We start from the raw sequence: 17,375 nt of genomic DNA, 5'->3' as shown, positions 1-17,375 counted from the left end.
GACAATGGCGGTGTACTAGGACAGAGCGTACATGTCAGTGATGGACAATGGCGGTGTACTAGGAGAGAGCGTACATGTCAGTGATGGACAATGGCGGTGTACTAGGAGAGAGCGTACATGTCAGTGATGGACAATGGCGGTGTACTAGGAGAGAGCGGAGATGTCAGTGATGGACAATGGCGGTGTACTAGGAGAGAGCGTACATGTCAGTGACGGACAATGGCGGTGTACTAGGACAGAGCGTACATGTCAGTGACGGACAATGGCGGTGTACTAGGAGAGAGCGTACATGTCAGTGACGGACAATGGCGGTGTACTAGGACAGAGCGTACATGTCAGTGACGGACAATGGCGGTGTACTAGGAGAGAGCGTACATGTCAGTGACGGACAATGGCGGTGTACTAGGAGAGAGCGTAGATGCCAGTGATGGACAATGGCGGTGTACTAGGAGAGAGCATACATGTGTGATGGACAATGGCGGTGTACTAGGAGAGAGCGGAGATGTCAGTGATGGACAATGGCGGTGTACTAGGAGAGAGCGGAGATGTCAGTGATGGACAATGGCGGTGTACTAGGAGAGAGCGTAGATGTCAGTGATGGACAATGGCGGTGTACTAGGACAGAGCGTACATGTCAGTGATGGACAATGGTGGTGTACTAGGAGATATTGTAGATGTCAGTGATGGACAATGGCGGTGTACTAGGACAGAGCGTACATGTCAGTGATGGACAATGGTGGTGTACTAGGAGAGAGCGTACATGTCAGTGATGGACAATGGCCGTGTACTAGGAGAGAGCGTACATGTCAGTGACGGACAATGGCGGTGTACTAGGAGAGAGCGTACATGTCAGTGATGGACAATGGTGGTGTACTAGGAGAGAGCGTACATGTCAGTGACGGACAATGGCGGTGTACTAGGAGAGAGCGTACATGTCAGTGATGGACAATGGCGGTGTACTAGGAGAGAGAGTACATGTCAGTGATGGACAATGGCCGTGTACTAGGAGAGAGCGTACATGTCAGTGATGGACAATGGTGGTGTACTAGGAGAGAGCGTACATGTCAGTGACGGACAATGGCGGTGTACTAGGAGAGAGCGTACATGTCAGTGATGGACAATGGCGGTGTACTAGGAGAGAGCGTACATGTCAGTGACGGACAATGGCGGTGTACTAGGAGAGAGCGTGCATGTCAGTGATGGACAATGGCGGTGTACTAGGAGAGAGCGTACATGTCAGTGACGGACAATGGCGGTGTACTAGGAGAGAGCGTACATGTCAGTGATGGACAATGGCCGTGTACTAGGAGAGAGAGTACATGTCAGTGATGGACAATGGCCGTGTACTAGGAGAGAGCGTACATGTCAGTGACGGACAATGGCGGTGTACTAGGAGAGAGTGTACATGTCAGTGATGGACAATGACGGTGTACTAGGAGAGAGTGTACATGTCAGTGATGGACAATGGCGGTGTACTAGGACAGAGCGTAGATGTCAGTGACGGACAATGGCGGTGTACTAGGAGAGAGCGTACATGTCAGTGATGGACAATGACGGTGTACTAGGAGAGAGCGTACGTGTCAGTGATGGACAATGGCGATGTACTAGGAGAGAGCAGACATGTCAGTGATGGACAATGGCGATGTACTAGGACAGAGCGTACATGTCAGTGATGGACAATGGCGGTGTACTAGGAGAGAGTGTACATGTCAGTGATGGACAATGGCGGTGTACTAGGAGAGAGCGTGCATGTCAGTGATGGACAATGGCAATGTACTAGGACAGAGCGTACATGTCAGTGATGGACAATGGCGGTGTACTAGGAGAGAGTGTACATGTCAGTGATGGACAATGGCGGTGTACTAGGAGAGAGCGTACATGTCAGTGATGGACAATGGCGGTGTACTAGGAGAGAGCGTACATGTCAGTGATGGACAATGGCGGTGTACTAGGAGAGAGCGTAGATGTCAGTGATGGACAATGGCGGTGTACTAGGACAGAGCGTACATGTCAGTGATGGACAATGGCGGTGTACTAGGAGAGAGTGTACATGTCAGTGATGGACAATGGCGGTGTACTAGGAGAGAGCGTACATGTCAGTGATGGACAATGGCGGTGTACTAGGACAGAGCGTACATGTCAGTGATGGACAATGGCAATGTACTAGGACAGAGCGTACATGTCAGTGATGGACAATGGCGGTGTACTAGGAGAGAGCGTACATGTCAGTGATGGACAATGGCGGTGTACTAGGAGAGAGCGTGCATGTCAGTGATGGACAATGGCAATGTACTAGGACAGAGCGTACATGTCAGTGATGGACAATGGCGGTGTACTAGGAGAGAGCGTACATGTCAGTGACGGACAATGGCGGTGTACTAGGAGAGAGCGTACATGTCAGTGATGGACAATGGCGGTGTACTAGGAGAGAGCGTACATGTCAGTGATGGACAATGGCAGTGTACTAGGAGAGAGCGTACATGTCAGTGATGGACAATGGTGGTGTACTAGGAGAGAGCGTAGTTGTCAGTGATGGACAATGGCGGTGTACTAGGACAGAGAGTACATGTCAGTGATGGACAATGGTGGTGTACTAGGAGATATCGTAGATGTCAGTGATGGACAATGGTGGTGTACTAGGAGAGAGCGTAGATGTCAGTGATGGACAATGGCGGTGTACTAGGACAGAGCGTACATATCAGTGATGGACAATGGTGGTGTACTAGGAGATATCGTAGATGTCAGTGATGGACAATGGTGGTGTACTAGGAGAGAGCGTAGATGTCAGTGATGGACAATGGCGGTGTACTAGGACAGAGCGTACATATCAGTGATGGACAATGGCGGTGTACTAGGAGAGAGCGTACATGTCAGTGATGGACAATGGCGGTGTACTAGGAGAGAGCGTACATGTCAGTGACGGATAATGGCCGTGTACTAGGACAGAGCGTACATGTCAGTGATGGACAATGGCGGTGTACTAGGAGAGAGCGTACATGTCAGTGATGGACAATGGCGGTGTACTAGGAGAGAGCGGAGATGTCAGTGATGGACAATGGCGGTGTACTAGGAGAGAGCGTACATGTCAGTGACGGACAATGGCGGTGTACTAGGACAGAGCGTACATGTCAGTGACGGACAATGGCGGTGTACTAGGAGAGAGCGTACATGTCAGTGACGGACAATGGCCGTGTACTAGGACAGAGCGTACATGTCAGTGACGGACAATGGCGGTGTACTAGGAGAGAGCGTACATGTCAGTGACGGACAATGGCGGTGTACTAGGAGAGAGCGTAGATGCCAGTGATGGACAATGGCGGTGTACTAGGAGAGAGCATACATGTGTGATGGACAATGGCGGTGTACTAGGAGAGAGCGGAGATGTCAGTGATGGACAATGGCGGTGTACTAGGAGAGAGCGGAGATGTCAGTGATGGACAATGGCGGTGTACTAGGAGAGAGCGTAGATGTCAGTGATGGACAATGGCGGTGTACTAGGACAGAGCGTACATGTCAGTGATGGACAATGGTGGTGTACTAGGAGATATTGTAGATGTCAGTGATGGACAATGGCGGTGTACTAGGACAGAGCGTACATGTCAGTGATGGACAATGGTGGTGTACTAGGAGAGAGCGTACATGTCAGTGATGGACAATGGCCGTGTACTAGGAGAGAGCGTACATGTCAGTGACGGACAATGGCGGTGTACTAGGAGAGAGCGTACATGTCAGTGATGGACAATGGTGGTGTACTAGGAGAGAGCGTACATGTCAGTGACGGACAATGGCGGTGTACTAGGAGAGAGCGTACATGTCAGTGATGGACAATGGCGGTGTACTAGGAGAGAGAGTACATGTCAGTGATGGACAATGGCCGTGTACTAGGAGAGAGCGTACATGTCAGTGATGGACAATGGTGGTGTACTAGGAGAGAGCGTACATGTCAGTGACGGACAATGGCGGTGTACTAGGAGAGAGCGTACATGTCAGTGATGGACAATGGCGGTGTACTAGGAGAGAGCGTACATGTCAGTGACGGACAATGGCGGTGTACTAGGAGAGAGCGTGCATGTCAGTGATGGACAATGGCGGTGTACTAGGAGAGAGCGTACATGTCAGTGACGGACAATGGCGGTGTACTAGGAGAGAGCGTACATGTCAGTGATGGACAATGGCCGTGTACTAGGAGAGAGAGTACATGTCAGTGATGGACAATGGCCGTGTACTAGGAGAGAGCGTACATGTCAGTGACGGACAATGGCGGTGTACTAGGAGAGAGTGTACATGTCAGTGATGGACAATGACGGTGTACTAGGAGAGAGTGTACATGTCAGTGATGGACAATGGCGGTGTACTAGGACAGAGCGTAGATGTCAGTGACGGACAATGGCGGTGTACTAGGAGAGAGCGTACATGTCAGTGATGGACAATGACGGTGTACTAGGAGAGAGCGTACGTGTCAGTGATGGACAATGGCGATGTACTAGGAGAGAGCAGACATGTCAGTGATGGACAATGGCGATGTACTAGGACAGAGCGTACATGTCAGTGATGGACAATGGCGGTGTACTAGGAGAGAGTGTACATGTCAGTGATGGACAATGGCGGTGTACTAGGAGAGAGCGTGCATGTCAGTGATGGACAATGGCAATGTACTAGGACAGAGCGTACATGTCAGTGATGGACAATGGCGGTGTACTAGGAGAGAGTGTACATGTCAGTGATGGACAATGGCGGTGTACTAGGAGAGAGCGTACATGTCAGTGATGGACAATGGCGGTGTACTAGGAGAGAGCGTACATGTCAGTGATGGACAATGGCGGTGTACTAGGAGAGAGCGTAGATGTCAGTGATGGACAATGGCGGTGTACTAGGACAGAGCGTACATGTCAGTGATGGACAATGGCGGTGTACTAGGAGAGAGTGTACATGTCAGTGATGGACAATGGCGGTGTACTAGGAGAGAGCGTACATGTCAGTGATGGACAATGGCGGTGTACTAGGACAGAGCGTACATGTCAGTGATGGACAATGGCAATGTACTAGGACAGAGCGTACATGTCAGTGATGGACAATGGCGGTGTACTAGGAGAGAGCGTACATGTCAGTGATGGACAATGGCGGTGTACTAGGAGAGAGCGTGCATGTCAGTGATGGACAATGGCAATGTACTAGGACAGAGCGTACATGTCAGTGATGGACAATGGCGGTGTACTAGGAGAGAGCGTACATGTCAGTGACGGACAATGGCGGTGTACTAGGAGAGAGCGTACATGTCAGTGATGGACAATGGCGGTGTACTAGGAGAGAGCGTACATGTCAGTGATGGACAATGGCAGTGTACTAGGAGAGAGCGTACATGTCAGTGATGGACAATGGTGGTGTACTAGGAGAGAGCGTAGTTGTCAGTGATGGACAATGGCGGTGTACTAGGACAGAGAGTACATGTCAGTGATGGACAATGGTGGTGTACTAGGAGATATCGTAGATGTCAGTGATGGACAATGGTGGTGTACTAGGAGAGAGCGTAGATGTCAGTGATGGACAATGGCGGTGTACTAGGACAGAGCGTACATATCAGTGATGGACAATGGTGGTGTACTAGGAGATATCGTAGATGTCAGTGATGGACAATGGTGGTGTACTAGGAGAGAGCGTAGATGTCAGTGATGGACAATGGCGGTGTACTAGGACAGAGCGTACATATCAGTGATGGACAATGGCGGTGTACTAGGAGAGAGCGTACATGTCAGTGATGGACAATGGCGGTGTACTAGGAGAGAGCGTACATGTCAGTGACGGATAATGGCCGTGTACTAGGACAGAGCGTACATGTCAGTGATGGACAATGGCGGTGTACTAGGAGAGAGCGTACATGTCAGTGATGGACAATGGTGGTGTACTAGGACAGAGCGTACATGTCAGTGATGGACAATGGCGGTGTACTAGGAGAGAGCGTACATGTCAGTGATGGACAATGGCGGTGTACTAGGAGATATCGTAGATGTCAGTGATGGACAATGGTGGTGTACTAGGACAGAGCGTACATGTCAGTGATGGACAATGGCGGTGTACTAGGAGAGAGCGTACATGTCAGTGATGGACAATGGCGGTGTACTAGGAGAGAGCGTACATGTCCGTGATGGACAATGGCCGTGTACTAGGAGAGAGCGTACATGTCAGTGATGGACAATGGCGGTGTACTAGGAGAGAGCGTACATGTCAGTGATGGACAATGGTGGTGTACTAGGAGAGAGTGTAGATGTCAGTGATGGACAATGGTGGTGTACTAGGAGAGAGCGTAGATGTCAGTGATGGACAATGGCGGTGTACTAGGACAGAGCGTACATGTCAGTGATGGACAATGGTGGTGTACTAGGAGATATTGTAGATGTCAGTGATGGACAATGGCGGTGTACTAGGACAGAGCGTACATGTCAGTGATGGACAATGGCGGTGTACTAGGAGAGAGCGTACATGTCAGTGATGGACAATGGTGGTGTACTAGGACAGAGCGTACATGTCAGTGATGGACAATGGCGGTGTACTAGGAGAGAGCGTACATGTCAGTGATGGACAATGGCAGTGTACTAGGAGATATCGTAGATGTCAGTGATGGAAAATGGTGGTGTACTAGGACAGAGCGTACATGTCAGTGATGGACAATGGCGGTGTACTAGGAGAGAGCGTAGATGTCAGTGATGGACAATGGCGGTGTACTAGGACAGAGCGTACATGTCAGTGATGGACAATGGTGGTGTACTAGGAGATATTGTAGATGTCAGTGATGGACAATGGCGGTGTACTAGGACAGAGCGTACATGTCAGTGATGGACAATGGCGGTGTACTAGGACAGAGCGTAGATGTCAGTGATGGACAATGGCCGTGTACTAGGACAGAGAGTACATGTCAGTGATGGACAATGGCGGTGTACTAGGAGAGAGTGTACATGTCAGTGATGGACAATGGCGGTGTACTAGGACAGAGCGTACGTGTCAGTGACGGACAATGGCAGTGTACTAGGAGAGAGCGTAGATGTCAGTGATGGACAATGGCGGTGTACTAGGAGAGAGCGTACATGTCAGTGATGGACAATGGTGGTGTACTAGGACAGAGCGTACATGTCAGTGATGGACAATGGCGGTGTACTAGGAGAGAGCGTACATGTCAGTGATGGACAATGGCGGTGTACTAGGAGATATCGTAGATGTCAGTGATGGAAAATGGTGGTGTACTAGGACAGAGCGTACATGTCAGTGATGGACAATGGCGGTGTACTAGGAGAGAGCGTACATGTCAGTGATGGACAATGGCGGTGTACTAGGAGAGAGCGTACATGTTAGTGACGGACAATGGCGGTGTACTAGGAGAGAGCGTGCATGTCAGTGACGGACAATGGCCGTGTACTAGGACAGAGCGTAGATGTCAGTGATGGACAATGGCGGTGTACTAGGAGAGAGCGTACGTGTCAGTGATGGACAATGGCGGTGTACTAGGAGAGAGCGTACAGGTCAGTGATGGACAATGGCGGTGTACTAGGAGAGAGCGTAGATGTCAGTGATGGACAATGGCGGTGTACTAGGAGAGAGCGTACAGGTCAGTGATGGACAATGGCGGTGTACTAGGAGAGAGCGTACATGTCAGTGACGGACAATGGCGGTGTACTAGGAGAGAGAGAGTGTACATGTCAGTGATGGACAATGGCGGTGTACTAGGAGAGAGCGTACGTGTCAGTGATGGACAATGGCGGTGTACTAGGACAGAGCGTAGATGTCAGTGATGGACAATGGCGGTGTACTAGGAGAGAGCGTACGTGTCAGTGACGGACAGTGGCGGTGTACTAGGAGAGAGCGTACGTGTCAGTGATGGACAATGGCGGTGTACTAGGACAGAGCGTACGTGTCAGTGATGGACAATGGCGGTGTACTAGGAGAGAGCGTAGATGTCAGTGATGGACAATGGCGGTGTACTAGGAGAGAGCGTACATGTCAGTAATGGACAATGGCGGTGTACTAGGAGAGAGCGTACATGTCAGTAATGGACAATGGCGGTGTACTAGGAGAGAGCGTACATGTCAGTGATGGACAATGGCGGTGTACTAGGACAGAGCGTAGATGTCAGTGATGGACAATGGCGGTGTACTAGGAGAGAGCGTACATGTCAGTGATGGACAATGGCCGTGTACTAGGAGAGAGCGTACGTGTCAGTGATGGACAATGGCGGTGTACTAGGACAGAGCGTACAGGTCAGTGATGGACAATGGCGGTGTACTAGGAGAGAGCGTACATGTCAGTGACGGACAATGGCGGTGTACTAGGAGAGAGCGTACATGTCAGTGATGGACAATGGCGGTGTACTAGGACAGAGCGTACATGTCAGTGATGGACAATGGCGGTGTACTAGGAGAGAGCGTACATGTCAGTGATGGACAATGGCGGTGTACTAGGACAGAGCGTACATGTCAGTGACGGGCAATGGTCGGTTTGGGAACCTGATAAACACTGACTCATCCATTCATCCTACTCCTCCGCACTAATGTCTAAATGCACTTAGGCTCCTTCCCACTCGCCCTCTTTGTATACCATTGCGCCACTTAGTTTCGAAATCTTAAGAGCAGAGATGGCTCCGTCCTCCTCCTCCTCCTCCTCTTCTTCTAATGTTGTATCATTATTTTTGCCCATAACTTAGGACTGAGCGATCTTGTGTTCCCTATATCAAATCAATACTAAGTACTGCATTGTAGAAAGCGGACACCATTGCAGTCTTCTGCTTGACCCGTCCGCTGAACTCCGATGCTCTGTCTGTCTCCCACTACGATCTACAGCCCCGAGTCTGAGTACAGTAATAAGATGGGACGTATTCAGGCTACCATGAAAAGGTTGACATGAGTTTTTCAGGGGTTTTTTGTGTTATGGTCAACACCTGAGCACGTCGACCCCTAATTAGTGTACAGAGTACACTCACCCCCGCCATACTTTGGGCCAGGTTACCCTTCCCAATGGGAGTCATTTTTAGGTGTGGACCCAGTGCACATTTACCTTCGTGTCCTGCATTGTAGAGTAATGGCTGCTTTCTATTTTCACGCAGGTGGTCAAAGAATGTGGATCAGATAGAGACGGAGGTGCTGTTCCTGCAGAGCAAGGTCAGCGAAGTGCTCGGGGGCAGCGGGTATAATTCGGACAGGCTGAGCACGCCGTACGTTCCCCAGCTCACAGGTGGGTAACAGCGCTGCCATCTCCTCTTACGTGCCAGGGAGCCATGACTGGTGATGGGCGCTGAGATGACCAGCAAGCATGTGGTATAGCCAAGCTGGAAGTCAGAGTGTACCCGTACCCGAAATGTATTCTCGGTCTTAAATAAAAATTGAAACACATATCCTTCACATATTGCATTTTATTACACTGCTCGCAATGTCGACACCTGATCACATGGCCCGCCGCGTACTCCTATTGGCTAGTTTCGCAGCCAAAATTTCAGGTCAAAGATCCTTTGTATGACCCTGGATTTTGGTGGGGCGGGCCTAACAGTGTGAAATGGTTTATGCTGATTCCCTGGCGTGCAATGCAATCCCCGGGGGATTGATCAAGCACAAATATCACATACATGATAACATTGGACTTAGGGTAACAGATCAATAGGAGCAACATTATGACGATGAACATTACAGTGGCCTTTATTGGAAATCCAGATAAACACCCATTTACTTGTGCGCAGTCCCGGCGTCTTGCCTTATGTATACAGGGGATCACGGTCACAGCTATGTAAGAATGAACCTCTCCTCTCCTGTCATGTGGGTGAGTCGGTCCATTATCCGCATCATCTCTATCCCCTGCTTGATCCCCGGTAATCACTGGCAGGCGGAGGCTGAGCTGAAGGGCTGAATACACTGTGCTCACATTGAATCCCGCTCCCTTTGTGCTAGAACCAAGGACACCAGTTACCAGCGCTCCTTTGTCTTGCAGATGAAGACCGCTTGTCTAAGAGGAAGAGTATCGGGGAGACAATATCTCTGCAGGTGGAGGTGGAGTCCAGGAACAGCCCGGAGAAGGAGGAGGTGATGTGTTGGCGCTGAGCGATTGACGTAACGCATTGTCATCCCAGATCCATAGAAGCTGGTTTGAAGTGCTGTTCTAGGGGACATGATGAATAGAGGACGGGAGGGTACACAGCGCAGGAGACGTGAATGTATCATATAGACCTACAACTGAGCAATTGTAAGATGTTCTAAACATACAGGGAGGGGGGAGATGTATCTTCAAGGCTGAGTGCATCTGCTCCAGGATCTGGTTCACAGTCGCACGCTAAGGAGATGTTAGGTGTAGTTGAGGGGTGTGGTATAGGGGTCTGACAGTCGGGATCCCGACAGTCATTATCCCGACGTCGGGATCCCGACTGGACGGACCCAGACAGCATGGCGAGCGCAACAAAGCCCCCTTCGGGCTCGCTGGGGGCACGGTGGCTCGCTACACGAGTCACCTATTCTATTCTCCCTCTATGGGGGTCGTGGACCCCCACGAGGGAAAATAGCCGACGGCCGTCGGGAACCCAGCTGTCTGTGTTTTGACAGTCGGGATCCCGACGTCGGGTGAATGCCAGTCGGGATCCCAACTGTCAGGACCCCATCCGGCACCCGTAGTTGAAAGTACACAGGCGCTTAATCAGTGACATGGGACCCTGCTACCTCTCTGTCTGTCTCTTATTACTCAGTCCTCTTTTACTGCTGGTTTGTTCACAATTGTACAGCGCAACAGAATATGTTGGCGCTATATAAGTAGCTGTTAAAGGTCCCAAAAATTAAAATCCCAGAGCACACTGACAGTTGGGGGGTCCCAGTACAAAAGCACACTGACAGTTGGGGGGGTCCCAATACAAAAGCACACTGACAGTTGGGGGTTCAGTACAAAAGCACACTGACAGTTGGGGGTTCAGTACAAAAGCACACTGACAGTTGGGGGTTCAGTACAAAAGCACAGTTGGGGAACCCAGAATAAAATCTTAATGGTTTTTGTCTCTCTCTGTTACCAGAAAGCCCCAGCAGAGGAAATAACGTTTGAAACTCTGAAGAAAGCAATAGGTAAGTGATCAGTTACCAGTCCACATGTTCATGGGTGTGGACTACTTACCATCTCACCCGTCTCCTAAGGTCATTCCAACCTGGGCCATTCCTTCTACTCCTAATGGTGGCAGTGGCAGGCACAGTACTTATCTATGCCTCTCCCCCATACCATGCACTAAACCTTCCCGAAATCCCGAGAATGATCACGATCCCGGGATTGGCCACCCCAATGCCAATACCTGTGTTATTGCAAGGATCTCCTTACTGTGCTGTCACTGTCTATGACAATCATGCATTGTCTATTGGTATTGGTAGTGTTCAGGGAATAGATTTAATAAAGCTTTAAACATGAGAAGTGGCGGCGATGCCAACACCAACCAATAAGATGCTGTCTATCATTTTATAGGATGCAATAGAGAAACGAGAGCTGAAGTCAGCTAAAAATCAATGTTCATGTTTAGACGCTTTAGTAGATCTGCACCCCAAGTGTAACCCCTAGACACCCCAAGTGTTACCCCCTCCTCGTTGCCGGTGGAGATTATATGTGCCTCATCACCCTTATACTCCTTTAACATCACATAGCCGGATCCGACCTGGGTGCGGCACTTTCACATTAAACCGGGGTAGTCAGAAAGTGACCCAGGTTTAAACTTTTTTATAGCCCGGGTCGAACTGCTGAGTTGGTGGACCCGGGTTATAAGCTGTGATGCTTTCACACCACACCTCGACCCGGGTCCATAAGTCACCAACCCAGAAACCCGGGTCCAAGGTGCAACGAGAAAGGGGTATTACACGCATAGGCACGGCTATACAATTTGCGCAGTGCAAAAACACACAAGGGGTCTGATTCAGGTATGTTTGGAGGTGCTGCACATAGTGCAGGGTACCCGATGTCCAGTGCTGTGCGCATGTGCGACATCAAAAGCCCAAAGAGAGATGAAGAACCAGCAAATCAGCCCCTAACTGTCACTTCAGATTTTGAATAAAAAAGTACAGTTGGGAGCTGGCTGGTTGAAGCTTTATCTCTCTCCAAGATGTGTTTACATCTTCCACCTTTGCAGTATCCTCCCTTAAGCCAGACACTTATTAGTAAATACGGGGTGCATTAGTGTAAATGTCGGGGAGCATTACACTGCGGGTTATACACAAGCATTCAGCATTTTTTTTCCTGCGGTTATTTTGCGCAGTGGACAGTGTGGCGGTGGAGGAACAAGAGCGGGAGCGAAGGCGGCAGGTGGTGGAGAAGTTCCAGAAGGCTCCATTTGAGGAGATCGCGGCTCATTGTGGCGCCAGGGTGAGAATCAGGGTGTTAAATAAATGCCTTTGATGATATCCTGACATGTTTTGCTTTAGTACTCTGCCAGGGAACACACATAAACGATCCACGAGACGTGGCCTGTGTTATTCTTACATAACCGGGCATCTCTGGGCCCCATAGCTAACCTTTAACCTTGGGGTGGCGAGATGTGGCCAGTGATTACCCAGGCCCCAGATCTATGTAGTCATAATCACGATGGTCTAAATACCAACATAGTCGAAGTACCGACATTTAAAATACCAACAAGGTCAAAATACTGACATTTAAAATCCTGAGAAAGGTCAAAATACCGATATATAGAATTTAGACAGGTGAAAAAGTCAACATGACTTTCGGTCGACAGATCGCAAGGTTGACATGGTTTTTTTCACTGTTTTTTGAGCCGACATGTGCCGACAGGTGGTATTTCATGCCCTACCATCCACTAGGGCATGGTGGGAGAATAAAATAGTGTGCCGAGCGCAGTGAGGCACCGTGCCCGAAGCATAGCGAGGGGCTGCGGTTGACTTCCAACTGTGTCCATGTCGACTGTGTCGACATTCGGGTAAAAAAAACAGTAAAAAAACCCCATGTCGACCGAAAGTCATGTTGACTTTTTCACCTGTCTACTGTCTACATGTCGGTATTTTGACCTTGTCTTGATTTTAAATGTCGGTATTTTGACCTTGTCGGGATTTTAAATGTTGGGATTTTAACCTTGTCGGGATTTTGACCATGGGTATTTCATACTGAATCCTTTTAAAAATATCATATATAATATATTACTGTCGACATGGTAACGTTTCAGCAGTGGGCTTTAGAAGTAAAGCAAAACATTAAATCAAGTAACTGTGCACCTGGTCAAAAACATGCTGCGCTGCAGGTGGGGCAGATGGAACATGTGCAGAGACAGTTATATTTGGGTAGGGGGGGGGGGTGTTAAAACTGAAATCTGAATTGCAATGTAAAGGCCCATACACACAGGGCGACTGAGCCTCCGTGCTGAGCGATACTGTTTAGCACAGAGCGCTCAGCACAGATCGCTCAGCACACAGCTATGCACCCGCGATGTGTGCTGAGCGATCTGGTGAGAGAACACAGGCCACGGTTAGATTATGACTATGTTTGGCGTTACCGCTTGCATTCTCTCATCCTATGCTTAACCCTTTGAGTGCCAAGTGAATCTGTCGGAAGAGGTGTGAACATTGCCCAGCAAACATCTCTATTGGTCATATGACCTGAGTCTGTTACTGCTGAATGTGCTGATACATTATCCCCCATCTCCTGCTCTTATACACCTCTCTCTGTCTCTTTATCAAGGCATCGTTGTTACAGAGCAAACTGAACCAAATCTTTGAGCTGACGATACGGTGAGTGATCGCTCCAATATTTACACCCCTCCCTTTATAAGGTAAATGCAGAGGATGAGTCATGGAGGACCAGAGGAAACGGTCAGGGGGTGTCGGGCCAGAGTATACGATTGGGGGTGGGAATGACCAGAGTGTACAGTATGTATATGTGTGTGTGTGTGTTGGGGGGTGGGGGGGTGTATGACCAGCATGTACAAATAGCTGCAGCTTGTGGAGACCCTAGACACCTGCTTATTGGTAAATCCAGCACTGACAGCACACAGGCTGGTTATTAAAGGGAACTGGCAACAGCTTCTCACTGACAGTGGCTTACCGGCGAATCGGAATAACCGGGGTAATGCCGCAAGCTGGCCCACTGCTGAGACGGGAACTGTAACGCATATATTGTATATTGCTGTTTTCCAGGCCACCTCCGAGCCCCTCCGGCACTATCACTGCTGCGTACGGCCAGCCGCAGAACCACTCCATCCCCGTATACGAGATGAAGTTTCCTGATCTGTGTGTGTACTGATGGAAGAGCAAACCCTGGCAATGCACAGCCACATACTACCCTCTTGTCCGCACGCTCCTCTGTCCGAGAGACCTGCACTACTGAGACTCTCCACTGGGGGCAGGGTACCCTCCCTTTATCTTCCAGCAGTACCTTGTGCCAGCTCACTGTCTATGAGGCCCAGACCTTGTTCTGTTTGCACTAAAACCTATGGGTGTCACCTCCATGCATTATGCTGCACTGTTCTTGCAAGTGAGATTGTACAGCCAGAAAGAGATATATATATTTATTAATGAGAGTCCAGTCAAACCTGCACTGTATATTTATATGTGTTCTTAGGACTTGGTGCCAGGCTTCCCATGGGCCCTTTACAACAATAGTGCAAAACCTAGATATCTATAGGATGCCAAATACGCAGCATGTGAGTGTGAGGTCACTACTGTGCCATGTTCACCAGGACGCGGTGCCAGTGTCTGTGCCATCATCAATGTCTGTATCCTGAGGAAGCAGAGGATTCCATGATGTCATATATCCTGCAAGGACAGGGCTGCAGCGACATAATGTGAGGAGGGGAATGGGGTAGCAGGAAGCCACAGACTGAGAGTTATATAGTGGGAGGAGCAGGATCCCCAGCAGCACAGAGTATATCAGGAGATGAGTGATGTGTAAGTGAGGACAGGGCTGCATGTGACAGGGGAAGTGACATGATGTGAGGAGGGGGATGGAGGCAGCAGGAAGCCACAGACTGAGAGTTATATAGTGGGAGGAGCAGGGTCCCCAGCAGCACAGAGCGTCAGTGAGGACAGGGCTGCATGTGACAGGGGCAGTGACATGATGTGAGGAGGGGAATGGAGGCAGCAGGAAGCCACAGACTGAGAGTTATATAGTGGAAGGAGCAGGGTCCCCAGCAGCACAGAGTATATCAGGAGATGAGTGATGTGTCAGTGAGGACAGGGCTGCATGTGACAGGAGAAGTGACATGATGTGAGGAGGGGAATGGGGGCAGCAGGAAGCCACAGACTGAGAGTTATATAGTGGGAGGAGCAGGGTCCCCAGCAGCACAGAGTATATCAGGAGATGAGTGATGTGTCAGTGAGGACAGGACTGCATGTGACAGGGGCAGTGACATGATGTGAGGAGGGGAATGGGGGAAGCAGGAAGCCACAGACTGAGAGTTATATAGTGGGAGGAGCAGGGTCCCCAGCAGCACAGAGTATTTCAGGAGATGAGTGATGTGTCAGTGAGGACAGGGCTGCATGTGACAGGGGCAGTGACATGATGTGAGGAGGGGAATGGGGGCAGCAGAAATCCACAGACTAAGAGTTATGTAGTGGGAGGAGCAGGGATCCCAGCAGCACAGAGTATATCAGGAGATGAGTGATGTGAGGCAGCAGGAAGCCACAGACTGAGGGTTATATAGTGGGAGGAGCAGGGTCTCCAGCAGCACAGAGTATATCAGGAGGTGAGTGATGTATCACTGACTCAGAGATATATAATAGGTAGTGCAGGCTTCCCAATAGCACGGAGTAGTGATGTGAATCCCCTGTCACAGCGATGCAGGAAGAATGTTGTGTATGATATAACACACACACATTTTGGGAGGGGATTAGTGATGGAATCGCAGAGTTAGGGGGTTTATGATGAACTAACATAAAGGATACTGATAGGGATTAATATCCGTGGAGACTGTATTACAGGGAAGACTTTGTGTTATGTAGTTTGCAGCAAATGTGTAATGCAGATATGTAATCCATGACACGGCTGCTCTGATCTACTCAATCCAAAGTAGTGTATGAATGGGAAAACATTTCTTCACAATCGCCCGGTGCTCACTCTTAGCGAGATGGACAGTAACAGGCCCCCTGTACGATACCATGAAATATACCAACGTTCATTATTTTACCCTCATTCTGCTGATACAGGGTCACAGAGATCCCGTACACAGACCTATGGGTTCATTAAATGGAATCATTAACTATTGGTGGGTTTACCAGTCAGAAACCAGTAATATGGCAGAGATTTCAGCCAATGAAAATAAAGCCGGGATTCCCGACGTAAGAAGGCCGAACATTTCCCTCGGCATGCATCATAGGATCGGCAGGGTCTAGGTCAAGAGTCAATATGTTGGCACCAAAATGTCAACACGCACAAGCTCGACACTGGCAAAATGTGGACACAGGTTCGACATGGGTTTTTCCGGGTGGGGGATTGGGTTTGTGTGTCAGCATTGACACCTGAGTAAGCGGAAAAAATATTGTGTCGACCATTGCCACGCCCACCTGGTGAATGTTGACTGTTTAGTGTCGAGGTATTGGCTTTCGTTCATCCATTAACCACCTTTTAACAAAGATATACCTTGGCCCACATCAGTACCAGCTGCAAGTGTGCGGAAATGGCGCAATCGAGTACACTAAGGGGGTTATTCTGGTTCACTCCTTCTGACAAATTCCTTCTTAGGTGGACAAAACCATGCTGTACTGCAGGTGGGGCAGATGTAACATGTGCAGAGAGAATTAGATTTGGGTGAGTTATTTTGTTTCTGTGCAGGGAAAATACTGACTGCTTTATTTCTACACTGCAATATAGATCTCACTTTGAAGAAAAACCCCACCCAAATCTAATTCTCTCTGCACATGTTACATCTTCCCCACCTGCAGTGCACATGGTTTTGTCCATTTGAGAAGGAGTTTGCCAGAAGGAGTGAACCAGAATAACCCCCTATGTCCGTATAAACCCAGCAGTGAGGATTATGCCGATCCTTGTACTAATGTTTGTGCCAGTATAATGGATCTGGATTACAGTCCTATTAATGTCAACATGTATTGGGTCGACTACTGAAGGTCAAAAGGGTTGGAAGGTTGACACAAGCATCAGGTTGACAATGGCAAGGTCGACAGTCAAAAGGTCGATTTCAGTTTTTCACTTTTTTTGAGCCGACACGTGCCGACAGGCGGTATTTCATACCCTACCAGCCATGGCATGGAGGGAGAATATAATAGCGCGCCAAGCACAGCGTGGTGAGAGCAGCAGAACACTTAGACGTGTCCATGTCGAACCTGTCGACATTCGGGGATAAAGCACAGAGAAAACTCATGTTGACCTTTTGACTATCAACCTTGGAAATTGCCGACCTAATGCTTGTGTCCACCTTCCAACAGTGT

General features: G+C 49.4%; 1 protein-coding gene across 4 annotated transcripts in view; it reads left to right on the top strand.

Annotated features, from left to right (window-relative positions):
• Nucleotides 1–16,470, top strand: part of EFR3B (EFR3 homolog B) — a 160,492-nt gene extending 144,022 nt beyond the window's left edge. For all 4 annotated transcript variants that reach the window (XM_083178812.1, XM_083178815.1, XM_083178814.1 and 1 more), the window contains 6 exons: nt 9,089–9,216; nt 9,964–10,055; nt 11,027–11,075; nt 12,245–12,351; nt 13,675–13,724; nt 14,130–16,470. In XM_083178812.1, the coding sequence (XP_083034938.1) occupies nt 9,089–9,216; nt 9,964–10,055; nt 11,027–11,075; nt 12,245–12,351; nt 13,675–13,724; nt 14,130–14,235 (532 nt within the window). In that variant the 3' untranslated portion in view covers nt 14,236–16,470. The remainder of the gene's footprint in view (nt 1–9,088; nt 9,217–9,963; nt 10,056–11,026; nt 11,076–12,244; nt 12,352–13,674; nt 13,725–14,129) is intronic.
• Nucleotides 16,471–17,375: the final 905 nt, after the last annotated feature.

Source organism: Crinia signifera, chromosome 3 (genome assembly GCF_055691185.1).
Source record: "Crinia signifera chromosome 3, ASM5569118v1, whole genome shotgun sequence".
Taxonomy (NCBI): domain Eukaryota; kingdom Metazoa; phylum Chordata; class Amphibia; order Anura; family Myobatrachidae; genus Crinia; species Crinia signifera.
This window is presented reverse-complemented; position numbering and strand designations above follow the sequence as displayed.